The 15,323-nt window shown below is 41.2% G+C and overlaps 1 protein-coding gene across 1 annotated transcript in view; it reads right to left on the bottom strand.

The window, feature by feature from the left end:
• The window catches only part of LOC107087737 (procollagen C-endopeptidase enhancer 2-like), a 12,476-nt gene extending 2,526 nt beyond the window's left edge, over positions 1 to 9,950 (bottom strand). The window contains exons 1-7 of the mRNA XM_015379465.1: positions 9,794 to 9,950; positions 8,639 to 8,747; positions 4,157 to 4,415; positions 3,850 to 3,974; positions 1,293 to 1,429; positions 361 to 1,202; positions 189 to 269 (exon numbers count right to left, since the gene is read on the bottom strand). Coding sequence (XP_015234951.1) covers positions 189 to 269; positions 361 to 1,202; positions 1,293 to 1,429; positions 3,850 to 3,974; positions 4,157 to 4,415; positions 8,639 to 8,747; positions 9,794 to 9,888 — 1,648 coding nt within the window. The 5' untranslated portion in view covers positions 9,889 to 9,950. The remainder of the gene's footprint in view (positions 1 to 188; positions 270 to 360; positions 1,203 to 1,292; positions 1,430 to 3,849; positions 3,975 to 4,156; positions 4,416 to 8,638; positions 8,748 to 9,793) is intronic.
• Positions 9,951 to 15,323: the final 5,373 nt, after the last annotated feature.

The raw sequence follows: 15,323 nt of genomic DNA, 5'->3' as shown, positions 1-15,323 counted from the left end.
GTGACTTTTTCCGGAGGTATAAAACATTGAATGAGCAATAAAAGGTTTAATCTGTAAATGTAATAAATCAAATTTACAGAGAAATAAAAGACATTAACAAGTCTGATATTCAGTTGGGTGTCCCTATTTTCTTTTTCATGAAAGTAAAAAAAATTGTGTTTTGAGAAGGAGTCTACATTGCTGCTCACCAAAGTCATGTGGACAGAAGTTGGACTGGAGAGTTCCTGTCCTCGCACAGAGTTGCGTACACAACGGGTTGACTGGCAAAGCTGCAGGAAATGTGCACAACAACACACATCCCAACATGAAAAACATACAATAACATGCTCACTAACAGAGGTACGACTTAATTCCACTTACGTATCTTGTTGGTAACAGGCTTTTTGGTCACAGTCCTGCTCAGTCCTGGTTTGGGTGTTGGTTTGGGTTTTATGTTTGGCTTTGCTGTTGGTTTGACTCCACTCCTTGGGGTCGGCTTTACAGTTTTGACTCGAGGTTTCATGGTGGGCTTAGATTTCATCCAAGGTTTCCGTAAAGGTTTGTCCAGGGTTCTTGGTTTTATTGTCGGCTTAATTACTTTGGTTTTCAGTTTAGTTTTAGCTCCAGGTTTAGCAGTTGGTTTACTTACTGGCGACTTTGGTGTGGGTTTCGATGGCTTTGGTTTAGAGGTGGGCTTTACGGGAGGCTTGGGAGTAGGTCTGCGAAGTAGAGGCTTCTTTACCACCGGAGTCCGTGAAAATGGCTTTTTGGGTGGTTTAGGTGTTGGTTTAGAACGGATACCAGGTCTTGGTTTAACAAGTGGTTTAGTAGTTGGTTTAGAGGTCGGTTTAATAGGTTTAGTAGTTGGTTTGATGGGTTTAGTAGTTGGTTTGATAGGTTTAGCAGCTGGCTTTGTTGTTGGTTTGAGAGTGGGTTTAATGGGTTTAATAGGTTTTTTAGTTGGTTTAATTTTTGGTTTTAAAGCTTGTTTAACAGTTGGTTTTGTATTTGGTTTAGGAGTTGGTTTGATGGGCTTCTTTGGCTTTGAAGTTGGTTTCTGCGGCACGGAGGTAGGGTGAGGTCTATGAATGAAGTCACCTCCCGCTGTGGGTGTACGGGACTCACGGGGAACACTGGAGTAGTGAGCCATGAACCCATCTGAGGTGACGCTGAGATCCGACACGAACTGGACAAGAAGTTCGTTGCCATTTGTCACAATAGTTCTACATAAAGATTGAGAAAAAATCCCATTTGAAATCTCCTAAATAAATGGGGTCTAGAATAATCAAGCATTTTCTTTGCAATAATCTCACCCTGGTGGTCTATCTCCGCAGAATTTCCCAATCCTCCTCGAGTCATCACTCTCTCCTCCGTTGAACAATGCCACATAGTCATAGCGACAGTACATATCAGATTCCAAATCCAGCTTCTCAAACTTCACTTCAATCACCTAGGAGACAGAGGGTAACACTTACTATAAGCTTTACGACGGGGAATGATGCAGGCATGTTTATTCCTTCCTGATTTTTATGAAGTGAGTACAGTGCTGCCACAGGGAGGTGGTAGTGGAGGAGTATGGAAACACAGAGGGGGCTTTTAGCTCTTTCTGTTGCCTTTGGTTCCTCCTCCCCCGTTTCCTTAAGTCAATCTCTTGACTTATTTGAACAGACCTGCAGGGACTCAATGAACTCTTTCATTGAACTCCCTCATTACTTGGCCACTGTCGCTTTTTCATTTAAAAGCACACATTCACATGCTATCTAAGGTACATTAGCAATAGCTCTTCTTATTAATGGGCTTCTTCACAAATGCAATAGCAACCAACACCATGATTATTTATCAGACAGAAAGTCCAACCAGTGCTTAATACTGAAGTTTTTATATAGGTCATTAAATATGTTATTGGGAATTAGTGTGACTCAACATCACAGTATTAGTAGTGTCCTGTCCTGCAGCAGTCTTTCTATCTCTGGCAGCTTTGAACATTTAGGGAAATATGTTGGGTTTAATCTTTGTGAAACAATTCAAGCTCAGTCAGGTCAGATGAAAGGTGTCTGTAAACACAAATGTTCAAGTCTTACTACTGATTATTAAACTGTTTTATGCCTGGACTTTGACTGGGGGTTCAGCCTCACACCATGATGCAGCCACCACTATGTATAAAAATGGGGGTGTGTGTTCAGGGCACATTTAGCAATTTGGGGACAAAATCCTTTTGTTTTGGTTTCAAATGAGTGGAGGATCCCTTTTCTTTTTTTGATGCTTCTCCATATGTGGCTTGTTTTGAAGCGTGAGACATTCTTTCATAATGCGACCCTGCTTTACATATAAATATCACATTGCAACGAATCCAACACGTTTGGATAGGAGAATTTATTATTTCAGTACCTTTACTTTTTAATCTTTTTTCAAGTTTTTATCTTAATTTGTTGTCAATCATTGAATACAAGTGACATATAACTATTTACATATTTGCATTTCTACTGCATTCATACAAAAGATACTGTACAGCACAACGTTTATGATGAAAAAGTAAAACAATATACAGTATCTACACCAGTTTAAAGCTTTATTTACTAAGCAGCTGCACCAAAATGATATTGTTAAAAAAATGAGACAATTTTTCTTCAAATAAATGTTTTTAACTTTGATTTGAGCAGTTAATTAGACAATGAAATGAGATTATTTACATTTTAAAAATAAGAAAATAAAATTATTTCAAGTGCATAATAACAAATAATTTTATTTCAAGGGCAAAAATATTCCTTCCATTAGCAGTCAATGTTATTTGCCTTCTCAAATAGAGGGCAAATTCACTTATTTTGGGAAAGTTTTGCTTATTTTTGGATTTGTTTTTTCTTTTTCACTATAAATATGCTAATGTTTAAGGCATTAAATCATTTGCCTTGAAAGTTGGAACCCTCACTTGGAAACCAACTTCACACCCAACTTAACTTAGCTGGAGTCTTCTATTTGCGGGCCGCTGTGGGCAGTAATCAGAGTGCTATTACCACCACAAAAAGCCAAAAGCTATTTATTCTCTAGCATTAGAAAAAAGAATTGCATAAGCCCAGTGACTGGCAGTTGAAAACATTATGATTTTTATTATTACTGAATCATTTTCTGCACACCTGTTGCCAACAACATCAACTTTTAGCTGTGGTCCATACGGTGTTTATCATCGATTTAAGTTTCAAAATAGCCCCACTTTGACCATATAAATGAGGAGATATAGTTATGTATCCACAATTTACCTAAAATAAAAATATAAATATTTACTGCTTATAGACTGTTTCTTCTTTTGTGTGACTTGTTACCCATGTAGCCTAAATAGTGTCATCTAAAAACTGAAATATAGTCAGAGCATTATTCCCAGTCCTCACTAGAATCAGTAGGTCTTAAAAAGGAACCTTACTTCTTGGGCTTTTTTCTGTACTTTGAAAAATAACATTTTCATCTGCGTGGAAGCTTAGGGGCAATCTACAAAGCGAAACACATATCTGTAGTATGATCAAAACCACTTAGAAAATCAATGTATAATGTTCAATCTACTTGCGTAGTTTATTTGAGGAAAGTTAAAATGAGAATAATTTTGTGCACTTTAGAAAAAAAGTGCACTATTTTTATTAGCCAGAGGCAGACAGTTACTTTCCTTAGATTCAAACCACAACACTTGCATCAAGTTTCTGAGATGATTATATCATTCAAAGATGATTGAACCCTATGCTATCATGAAGCTTTTGTAAACAAACCCAATAAATAGATATACACCTTTACTCTACAGCCTGTTTTTTTTTTTTTTTTTGACTGGGCTGAGTTTAAAGAAGTATTACATCGCCATCATCTTTAAGTGCATTATGATCAGCTTACATTGCTCGGCTCTACGGTGATGTGCCAGGAGCAGCTGATACCTGCTGGGTAATTCGAGGTGGGCCAGTTGGGCGTCTTTACAGAGCCCTGTGCTTTGGTCAGACGGCCTCCACAGAACTGGTCCTCTGTAAAGTGAAAACAGGAAATACTCTTTTCCAAGCTAAATGCGTGCACACATCAAGATTGATTGGCAAGTTGCTTTGTTCATTCAGAATGATTTAATTTTACATAATTTTAAATATCTGGGTAAGGCAAAGGCACCAATAATTTCATAAACAATAAAACTAGAAAATCAAGACATCCTAACCTTCCATATGTGGCTTCCCTGCATTGAAGGAAGCTAGAAATCCCCTCCCACCGGTGGCCTCATCAGACACCATTTCCAGCATCATGGTGTTGGAGGTGGAGATGAGTGCGCCCGGTCTGAATGTCCCACAGAAACGGCCCAGCTTCTGCACCAGACGTGAGTGTCCGTTGTACACGTCCAGGTAGTCATAGCGACAGGTGGGGTCAGCCTCCATGTCGAAGAGGCGGAAAGACAGCATGACTACATGACTCTCTGGGACCTGAAGAAATAAAAGAAGAGTTTAATAAAGACAAACGGGTTTTAGGGCCAAATATTTGAGTTATTAGTTGAATATGTACCTCATGCTTGTTTTAAGTGGTAGACAGACAATCTCAGTCACACAGTTATAGCGTAATGCTGCCCTATAAATACTGTCCTGCTGCAGTGGTGAGTCTATAACACACCACAAGGCCAGAATAAATACTTAAAGGTATTATGGAGGATTTTTGCAAATCTATGAAAAAAGCTGCCCTCTCCCCATCTCATGAAAATTCTCATGCACAACTCTGTACCAAGAGGGAACACCCATTAAAAACATGCAAGAGCAATGCACAAGTCCATTTCTCCTCGTGCACACTCTGTTTAAAAGTTGCTTTTTGCATCGATCATACAAGCTTACTTTCCTAAAGAAGATTTGCAATTTTCCCACTATGTCAGACTCACCCACCGGTAAATGAAAATGGAGACGAGCACATAGGACGGCCTTACGCAAACATATCACCAGAATGATTGACAATTAGGAGCAACACTTATTTTGATGATCCACATCAAAGGATAAGAAGTTGAGAAGACAACATACAACATATCCTCTTGAAATTTAAGAAATTGTTTTGAAAAACGTATATTTCTGTCTTTGCTTCTCCTTCAAGATATGCCCCTGAAATAAAATAACTATGGCAGTACTTGGTTTAGGCCCAAAGCTTTTCAGTCTGATGAATTTGAGAGGTATTTCTTTTGATTTGATGACTGACAACTTAAAGCTTTTTAAATTCTCAAAATGACTTTACTAATTCTTTCAAATGAGCACATTAAACTGACAGTTTCTTATTCCTTTAAACTATGTGCATTCATGGGTCTCTGAATATTTTAACATGTATAGCCTAGTACTATTTTGGTCAAAGTAGGCTCCTTCAGGAAATTTGCTGGTCTGAATAACCATAGATTTGGTGCTTGTGGATAGCGGCTGTTATTTGCAGTGCACAGTCACTATCTATTGACCACTAGTGGAAATGAAGTATGTGGTATTACGATTTCGACTTCCTATTCAGAAAGAGCCAGAATTTTTTTAGAGCAAGACATGATGGTCCGTTCATCCATTTTACATGGATTAATATCTCCGTTGAATTATTGCCAAGATTTATAGAATGGAATTAATGCCATTAGGTGCAATAATTATCAACTTGCTCTTATTGGATAAGTGTGACGCTGCAACCACCTGTTTGTCCCCGCAGGCACTCCGTACTTTGGGTAAAACTACGTCATCCAGTTTAATCCCACAAGATCAGTGCAACAGTAAAACAGTAATGTTTTCAGTATGTGTAGTGGGTTTGATATAATATTGATTTGTAATATCTCCTTATAGTTAAAATAATATAATCAGTATACATATACATGTGACACATTTTGGATGTAGGGAATGTCTGAAGAAATGGAAGAATATTTTACCCTACAGAGGAATGTGTTCTAATGTGAATTAGCAATGCAAACATATTGATGGAAAAATGCCAGGGCCAAAAATCGTTCCCAGTTTGACCCTGACTATGATCAAAGTCAGTGGTTTTTAAATAGAGCCAGGGCCAGCTTGAATGACAGCAGCAGCAACAGTTACCATCGTCTGCATCACCCTCGTTGTCACTGTTCTCTTTTCTCCAGCCTCAACATCATGTTTTTCATCTCTGCAGTATGTACTTACATCCTCTTCACAGATCATTATCAAAACAGCTTCCTCTTCATCACCTCTTGAACTCTCTGCATCTCTTTAGTCCCAGTGGAAGTCAGACATGACTCGCCTCTCCTAGTGTTTGTCTCCAGAGGCATCCTCTCTGCTCCTCAGACACTCGACATTGTCAGACTTAAGACCCTCAGCCTCCCCTATAGCTTTAAAAGCTTTTAACTCAGTTCAAGTCTCCACAACCCCGTTTTATCTCCACAATCGGGTGGGATAAGAGGGTTTGGGAGCTTGTGGATTACTGTTATCTGCAACTACCGTACTTGTCAGTGATCATCCACAACCCATCCCTCTAACCTTTCCCAATACCCGAGGATGTTAAAGAGGACCTGCCGGATGGTCTGCCTCTTACTGAGCTCTGGAAAATTGTGGAGAATGACAAACTTATGCTACTCCTTGTAATTTTACCCACTCCTATTTATTGCCATTGAATTTTAGACTTCTTGAGGATCCTGACCTCTACTGTGCATGTTTCTTTTTTTTTTTTTTCATTTTATTTCCACCTACTGTTACGTCTTTCTACAGGTTAATTTCGGGTGAACTTCTTTGGCCCTCAGGCAGATGCTGCCGGGATCAAAAATTATTTTGTTGCCTTAATTCTCCTGCTATTTTAACTTTTCTTTTAAAGTATACTTTCTGTTGATTCTGCCAGCTTTCTGTCCGTGTATGAGTGCCCAATCAACAAAAACATATATCACCCCAGCCTACCAATATTTGCAAGAACATTAACTGTCATGATCTGTTCTGATAGCTGGCCTTAATTGCTAATTTCACTCACCGGCCTAGTTCTGCCCAGTTCTTAAACATCTCTGATCTCAGGTTCTGCTTTATAGTCGGTCCAGCCCAGCTATCGTTGCCAGATCATTGTTTGATTTCTGTTTGTTCCCTGTTTGATTTCTGTTTCTCGGATTTTAAAATTTTAATCAGTTCCAAGGTTCTTGTCCCTGTTCCAGTGAGGAGTTTATTCTTAAACCGGTGTCCTCAGGTGAGTTATTTCCCTACCCGGTGGTGAAAGCATTTCAGCGTTTACCTAGTAATTCTGTTTTCCTGTTCCTGTTCCCACTCTCCCACTGTCTGCCTCTGCCTGATCTGCCCTCCTAAACCTCAGTTGGACTGCTGGATTCTGCCTCTCTTTTGGTGTTTCCGTCTGAGCTAGTTGCTTGATGCAAAAGACTCTGAACATGTCCTCCAAGGTGCGTTTCTGTCTGAGCTGGATGCTCGATGCACGGGACTCTGAACCTGCCTTCACGCTCTGATGGATTCCTGGAACCCGGATCTGTCCTGAGTGTATTGGAACCTCCTGGATTCCAGTGCCACTCCAGTCTGATCTGAATCCCTGTTCTGGATCAAAGTCCTGCCTGCTCGCTGGGGCTGCTGCATCAAGGATGCTCTGGATGGCTCAGGGCTGCATCTCTTTGGCAGTGTATTGGCTGATCCTGCCTAAGATTGAGAGGATGTACTGAACTATTAAACCAGGTAAGTGACTCACTCTAATATCATCTTCTGTTCAGATGACCGTGGTCACTTACCTGTGTTTCTTCCTAAACCAGAGTGTCAGTGATTGGGCAGTGCCCAGCCTCCCTCCTGCAGCCGGGTCCGCAGATCCTCAGCAGTCTGTTTCTGTTCTGTTCTGTCTGTTTATATTTTAAAGAACGTTTTTAATTTTCCTATTGGCTGTCTCACCTTGAATACTGGGTCCATCTGTTCCGTTTTAAGACAGGAACAATCAGAATGACAGTTCTCTAAGCCACAGATTTTTCATTTTGTTAGTCAGATGTCCAAAGTTAAATGAGCAGCTCATGAAGAGACTCCCACGTTCTTGTTGATAAGAGATGAATTAGCTTTTAGATTCAGTTGAGTAGATTGGTGGTAAAACAGACTGATACATGACTGATATATATGGCATATAAGTCAGGTAAAGAACTAGTAGAGCTCAATTTCAAAGGCGGGACTAACAGAGTCTGCCTCATCACGTTAGAACCAATCAGATAACGATAAGGAATGTGATGCAAAACCTCCAAGCGACATGCTGTTTTTGTTTTTTTGTAGGCTGTGAAACATTTTAAACTGTTAACGAAGCTCTCCAGTGAATGATTTCTGTCGGTTTTGCCATAAAATTCTGGGGATATAAGGCGTGCTCACTGGTACATTCTTAATTTTTATTGCAACTATGCTCCAGTGCGGTCCCCATTGTTGTTACACTAACAGAAAAGCGCTGCTGCATTATGGTTAATTATGGTGACAAGAGTCACGCATCGTAAAGTCCCACCTCCTACACAGTGATTGGTCTGGCGAGATCTGGCTGGAGTCAACGGAGATTACTAGATTGACTTATGCTCTGTGTAATTGAGTCTGGCTGGCCAGGCTAGCTCACATCTGCTGTCCTTGCATTAAATACATGTTTTGGATCATTTTGAGTGTAAATGCCGTTACAGACAGAGCATCAATCCCACCCAACAGCTTTGAAAAAGACACATTAAAAGCAATTTACTCACAGTGATGTACCAAATGCATTTGCTATTAGGTTTGTAGTGATTGGGGAACCCTTCACTGGCTACAATACCAGAGTCCGTGACAAGATGTCCTCCACAGGGGAACATGGGCCTGAAAGAGAGAGGAGAAAACCCGCAGTGGATTCCAGGAAATCAGCTACACTGAAAATTTTCGGTAAAAACTGTGCATAAACATAGTTATATACATTTGGTGTATGTGACAGTGGTAGCCTGTGTTCTTCAGAACTAGAGGGAGGTGGAAGAAGTGTGTTTTCACATGAAGCTTGGTCAAATCAGGACGGCAGCACTACCGTACATATACAGTATGTGTGCTGTTTTCAGGCTGCTCCACAAAAAAGTTGACAGGAGACACTTTTTCTGCAGCAAATAGGCACTTTCAAACTGCAACGCAACAGACTGCTCACACATGGAGCCTGGTGACACACACCCACCCCTTCACATTCAGATAAACACACATCAAAGCTCTGCCAGCGTGAGCTTTTAATTTTGCTGCACCCACTCTACGCAGATTAAGTAGTGGAAAGTGGTTTTACAGCAAAATCTAAGAATAATTACGAATATTTGTTAAAATACTCAAACAAAATCCTCGGTTCATCTGAGGCTTTTTATTTTGCTTAATGTGTTGTGTGTCTCCTGCGGTGCTATACAGCCACAGTTGGCTGTGCTGACCCAGTGGTTAAAGTCCCTCCCTTCAGATCCTCCAGACCTTAGCAGCCCACAGGTATTTGTTTGTTACTCGTGTTCAATTTACACCCTGTGCATTTTGGGAAGGCCAGACTTCGCTGAGGCTTTAATAAACATCATAAAACTAAGATCCAAAGATGGAGATTTCTGATACACCACTGCAACCACCAAATCCAGAGGCGTCTTTGGATGTGCCCAGTTTAATTACTACATCAGTTCCAACACATGTCATTTTCCTCTGTGCGTGTTTACAGGATTACAGCCACATCATCCTAACACTGAAACCTTACCTTTCCACTGCTCTCCCAATGATCCCACTAAGGGGAAAAGGACAGATTCCCAGTCCTTAATCTGAAATTGTCTCCCACTTGTTCACGTTGGGGGGGGAATTTACTGGACATTTAATAAAAGAGCTATAAAAGGAGAATGGAATGAGCAGGTATGAATTCTTACCTTAGGTCTGTGTTGTTTGTCTGACTCTGTCCTTCAGTCCATCCTAAAGCCAAAGAAAGGACAAGAAGACATACAGTCGACGTCCTGTCCTCCATCCTGCTTTCCTTAAAGAGCAGGAGAGAAGGCAAAGGAGGAGGAGAGGAGAGGAAGGAGGGAGAAGTCAGGCAGAGGCGTGGACGAGGAAAGGAGGGCAGAAGTTGTAATGGTGCGAGGAAAGCTGGATGAAGGTTCCTTAATGAAAGGGATGGGGTAAATATAAACTTATGGAGGTCCCACTAAGAGATAGGGAGCTTTGTTATCTGGGCGTAGGTCAGAGCTGCTGCTTCACTGCATTAAATTGAGCCAACTGAGCTGGATTTGCCCTCTTTTCAAGATGCTCCCTGTATGTTTCTCATTGAATGCTTTATGGTCTTAAATGGGAGGAGACAATGAGGGAGACCCAGAACGCTATACAACGGGCTGTAGGTGTCCAGAACATTTCTTTATTTGATACTTCTACAAGCCTATCTCGGTTAAGCAGGCGATGGATAGACGGCTGGATAGTCATGTTGTAAGCTGTGAAATCCTTGTCTAAAACCGCCTATCAGCTGAAACAAACTGCCAAAAGTTGCTGAAACCATTGTCAAAAGTTCCAACAGTTAAAGGTGCAGTAGGAGATCTTGGAAAAACGGTTTGAGCAAACTATAGTTTTGAACATACACAACCATGCCTCTCCCTTCGAACCCCTCGAACCCTCGCCAGGATGGTAATCTGGATGAACTGACTGCAATGACGATGTGGTTCAGGTGGACTTTCTCACTTCAAAATAGATTCAAACTTCTTTTTACCCACTGATCACAGCAAATATACCTGCAATTGTTACAGGCAAAGAAAGGATTGGGTAGCTCTGCCCAACGCGCATCAGACCCACTTTTTCCATCGTACAGCTGGAGCAGCAAAAATGCTTCAGCTGCGAGTCAGAACTAAACTGGTACAAGCATAAAAAAATGAAGTAGCATGTGCGCTTTTGTTGCTCTTGCTGCTTTAGGGGTGACCAGATGTTCTCTTTTCCCGGACATGTCCTACTTTTCATACCTGAAAAAATGTCCGGGGGAATTTCAAAATTGTCCTGAATTTTGGTCGACTACAGTGCAACAGAACCGAGCCATGTGCTCCGGGGCAGGGGATGCAGCGACCGAACCTGACCCGGTGCAATAGCCTGGTCACCGGCAGGGGGGAACATACCATCACCGGGTCGGGTTCGGTTGCTCCGTCCCTGGCCACCGGGTTTCCCGGTTCGGTCCAGTCAGAGGCCCCAACAGCCCCCCTCCCCCCAAAAAAGTGTCCTCCTTTTTAGAAACCCAAATCTGGTAACCATAGGTAAAAACGTAGCATAACAGTGGCTAGCTTCCAGCCATGGTGTCCTGCACAGGCATTGGGGGGTCGATTCGTTCATGTGTCAGGGTACGCGCACAGGGAGGTGGGACAAACAGACGACCATGACTGACGTGTCATGGAACCAATCGTGTACAACGGACCATCTTTTGTGATTGGTTGAGATTATTCATTGATTTCTCACTTTATTGGGGACCATTTATTTTAGTTTCACTTCTAGACCTTCTATTTCACTGCTTGCTAAGCAGCTGTGGGGAGATCTTTAAGCCACATGGTAAAAAATCACTAGAAAAGATCTCCTACTGCACCTTTAAATGTATCCATTTGATGGCTTGTCAATAAGTCTACAAAACAATCCTTTGAACACCAACCTCTTTAACTAGCGGCATACAGTTTGGTGCTGACCAGGCTATTTTCAACATGTCAAAGCAAATTATAGAAGTTATGAATTAAAAACAGTCAACAGTTTTAGTTTTGACTCTCTACAAAGACATTCTGTACTTTTACATCAAGTCTTTGAACTTTTAAAATGCTAAAAACCCAACATCTGTGTTACTGCCAAACTCATGGCCATGATTGTATGTATAAAACCACATCACTGCCTAACCAGCTATAAGCTCGACTCTTGTTAGTGACTGTATTCAGAGAGCTTCCCTCTTGCTGAGGCTATCTACTTCAAATACCTCAACAAACATGATGCCTACATAATGTTTAGTTCAGGAGAACATTTCTTTTTAGGCTTAGCAAAATACATATATTTTGCATTTTGTATGGGCAACTACTGTAATTTATATCTGACAGAAGCTGTTTTTGCCTTTAATTCATCCAAGGAAACACACTTTAACTTTTAATACAAAAGGTTTAGTAGAGCATTGGCCAATCCTTGCAGGTCCAATAGCTTTAACTCTTAGATTGAGAGTGTCTGCTTGGTTATTGGAATATTTGACCAGTCTTTCTTGTGCGTATTTGTGAGGTCAATCACTGATGCTAAACAAGAAGTCCTGCTCTAATTTGCCCAAATTGTGCTCTGTCTGCTGTGTGCCACTCTCCTGCAGCTTTTGCTTGCATCCCTGCTGAAAAACACCTGAAACAAAAGGCCAAATTGCCCCTTTGGCATTTCAGGTATTTTAGGAGAGGCCTGGCCTGGTGTGTTGAAGAAGGGATCCGTGCAAAAGCTGCAGGACAGTTGCAGCCCAGGACTCAGGTTGCCTAACCCTGGTCTAGGCAGACCAAACAGTTTCCTCAGTACAAAACTCCCTCATCCAAATTTTACAGACCTTTAGGGTAAGGTTGCAATCTGTCAGAAGGCTCAGAACGTCTGACCCAGAAGACAAGCAGACAGATCAGGGTGAATTCTCAGTCAAGCATTTATTTTCTGCTCAATGAACAGTGGCTCAAGAGCTGGAAGAGGATCGCAGGAAACTCTGTAGTGGTGGAAACTCAGGTTAGTGACTACGAAACTCAGCTGGTCAGCGATTATGAGCATGTAAGTCACTAACCTGGTTTTTGAGTCTGAGCCCAGAGGAAAGAGTATAATCCAGTATACAGTAATTGTTTCTCTACAACAAGTGGTGGGAGTCGCCCTTAGAGTTCCAGGAGAGAAGCCAGGCAGACTGATGAGCAGAAGCCAGTAGACACAGAAGAACAGAAGTATCTGTAGGGAGAATCCAAACCAGAGTCATAGCAGGAGCAGCCTACAGGCCAGAAGATCACAGAGCTGAAGTGGTACAGAAGGAAAATCCATGCCAAGGTCAGGAGACAGATCCAAGGTCGTAAGCAGGCAGAATCCAGGAATCAGACCAAAAAAAAAAAAAAAACAGATCAGAGGAACAGAGCAAAGCATGGGCAAAACAAAACTCGGAAGTCTAAAGCCTGAAACTTGTCAAAATCAGGTAATCAGAGACACATAGTGTCTAGTGTTTCTCTCACACACAGCTCAAATAATCTGGCTCTGATGGCTGGAAACAGGCAGCATAAATAGGAGCTGGAAAGAGTTGGATCAGATGAGGACAGATGGAAAACTGGGCGGAGCTAAGCAGGTGAAAGGAATTAACTAATTATCCAGTCATCAGTGCCGAGATCATGACACAATCAAACGATTAAGGGTAATTGTCTAAACATAAGTGTAATTAACTGATATTTTGAGAAGGCCAGTACCAGCATACATTACTCAGAATGACAGTAGATTGTCAATGAAGACATTGAGAGTGGATTTTTAATTGATGCAGAGCCAGTGAGTAACTGAAGGGAATTCTGCTAGTGCGGGTGTCTCAGACATCCCAAGTCTCTCGGACGTTCCGGGAGTCTCCAGTCTTTTAGACTGCGCAGTGGTGTTTTTTTAATGCGAATGAGAGCGTGCAGGCAATACAATAATTCGTGCATCATGTGCGGATTAGAAACTACTGAGATTGCGCAGACAACAAGAAAGAGTGGGGTGTGGGGAGGAGGTCGCTGGTGAAACCTGTGCAGCGTATCTATCAGCGTACCAGAAAAGCATGAAATAAAAAAAAACAGGGCAAGAGATTCAAATATATTATATTAAGAGAGCTGAAGTGAAATTTCTTTTCAATTAGGTTAAATAAAAATTCTATTTCTTATGAGGTCCATATACATTTATAATTAAGTAATTTTAAATATTTTTGACTTAATTTAAGTTAAAACTACCGTTTTCTATCAAATTTAGATTAGAATTCAAGAAGAACTGTTAAATTCATCTGTAAAAATTACAGCATTTTTTTCTATTTGTTGTGAAGAAGAAAACATTTAGCAGATAAAAACTTATTGTTTTTGAATAATTAGTCAAACAGAATTTGTAAAGAAAACGAATGAAATAGATCCAAAGGACCTATCAGTTACTATGTCTGTTCCAGTGCAGACCATCATTAGAATTTCTTTTAAGTATTATGTCTTCAGTACAGGGGCCATTACAGGGGCCAGGACATGATCTACAGGGGCCCTGGTTGGCCCCTGTCTAGAACCAGCCATGGTGAGAAATGATGACACTGTGGCAAGATACACTGTATGCTGAAGTCCCATGAAAAACAGAAAGCACAACTGATGTTCAAGGCTACAAGATTGAAAGTATTAAAAATAAAAGACCAAATGATAACCATTTCCCTGAAATTAGTTTTTGGAACTTGGGATGTCCGGGGTCGGCAACCTGTGGCTCCAGAGTTGCATGCGGCTCTTTATCGCCCCCCTCTTGCGACTTCCTGGAGCTTTTACAAAAATTTATGAAAAATGTTTTTTTTTTGGTTAATGTATTTTAATATGGTGTGCAGGAAGGTCAAACAGACATTCTTTACGTTTCCCAATGCTGTAAACATTTGTATAATAAATAAATGTAAACAATATATGTAAACATTACTTCAACAAAAATGTGCGTCATAGCCATAGAGATCAGTGGTTAAAGCCTGAAACACATGTCTCAGCCCAGCCGCAGTGCCAGGCAAAAAAAGCGGTGTGTGTGTCTTGGGCCATGGATCCCAAAGGGAAAAAAATTAAGATATCTGATGAGAACAGGGGATTCAAAGAAGAATGGACAACATAATTTGCTCTCATTATCAATGCGGGAGGATTTCCTGCATTTTTGCTTGGCACGAGAATTTGTCAAATAATAAAAATGTTAGGAATCCAGTTTGTGTGGGTTGTTTGTGTGTTTTTCTCTCTCCACCACCAGGTGGTGCCCTGTCCTCGTTGGGCCTCCCTGCACACCTGCGGCTCATTGGATCATTACTGGAGGAGTATTTGAGCAGTGGGCTGTCACTACCTCAAAGCCAGAGTGTTTGCCAGTTTTGGGTACTCTAGCCAAGCTGAGTCTAACCTAAGCTTTGTTTCTCTGAGTCTTATCTAGTTTTTGTCTTTGCTCTTCGTCAGGAAGCCTTGTTTGGTAACTGGATACCTGGACCTTCTCCCCCTGGAAGGATTAACTGAGTACACACTGAGCAAGGGAAAACCTCCACATGATCCATTCAAGTCCTCATCGGAAATCCAAGTGACAGTCTGCTCCTTTACTCCTCTGGGTCCAACGCTTGTCTATCTGTCCGCCCTCCAATGAGTTCCCTCTTCTCTGGATTAACCACCACAAGCTGGATTCAAGGATTAACAAGAGCCCCCTAAAACACTTTCCAGTTCTGGTTCACCAGTCCACTGAGTT

The sequence above is a fragment of the Cyprinodon variegatus genome, unplaced genomic scaffold (genome assembly GCF_000732505.1).
Source record: "Cyprinodon variegatus isolate N-32 unplaced genomic scaffold, C_variegatus-1.0 Scaffold193, whole genome shotgun sequence".
In the NCBI taxonomy this organism is placed as follows: domain Eukaryota; kingdom Metazoa; phylum Chordata; class Actinopteri; order Cyprinodontiformes; family Cyprinodontidae; genus Cyprinodon; species Cyprinodon variegatus.
The sequence above is the reverse complement of the archived record's forward strand: the minus strand, read 5'-3'. Positions and strand labels throughout refer to the sequence as shown.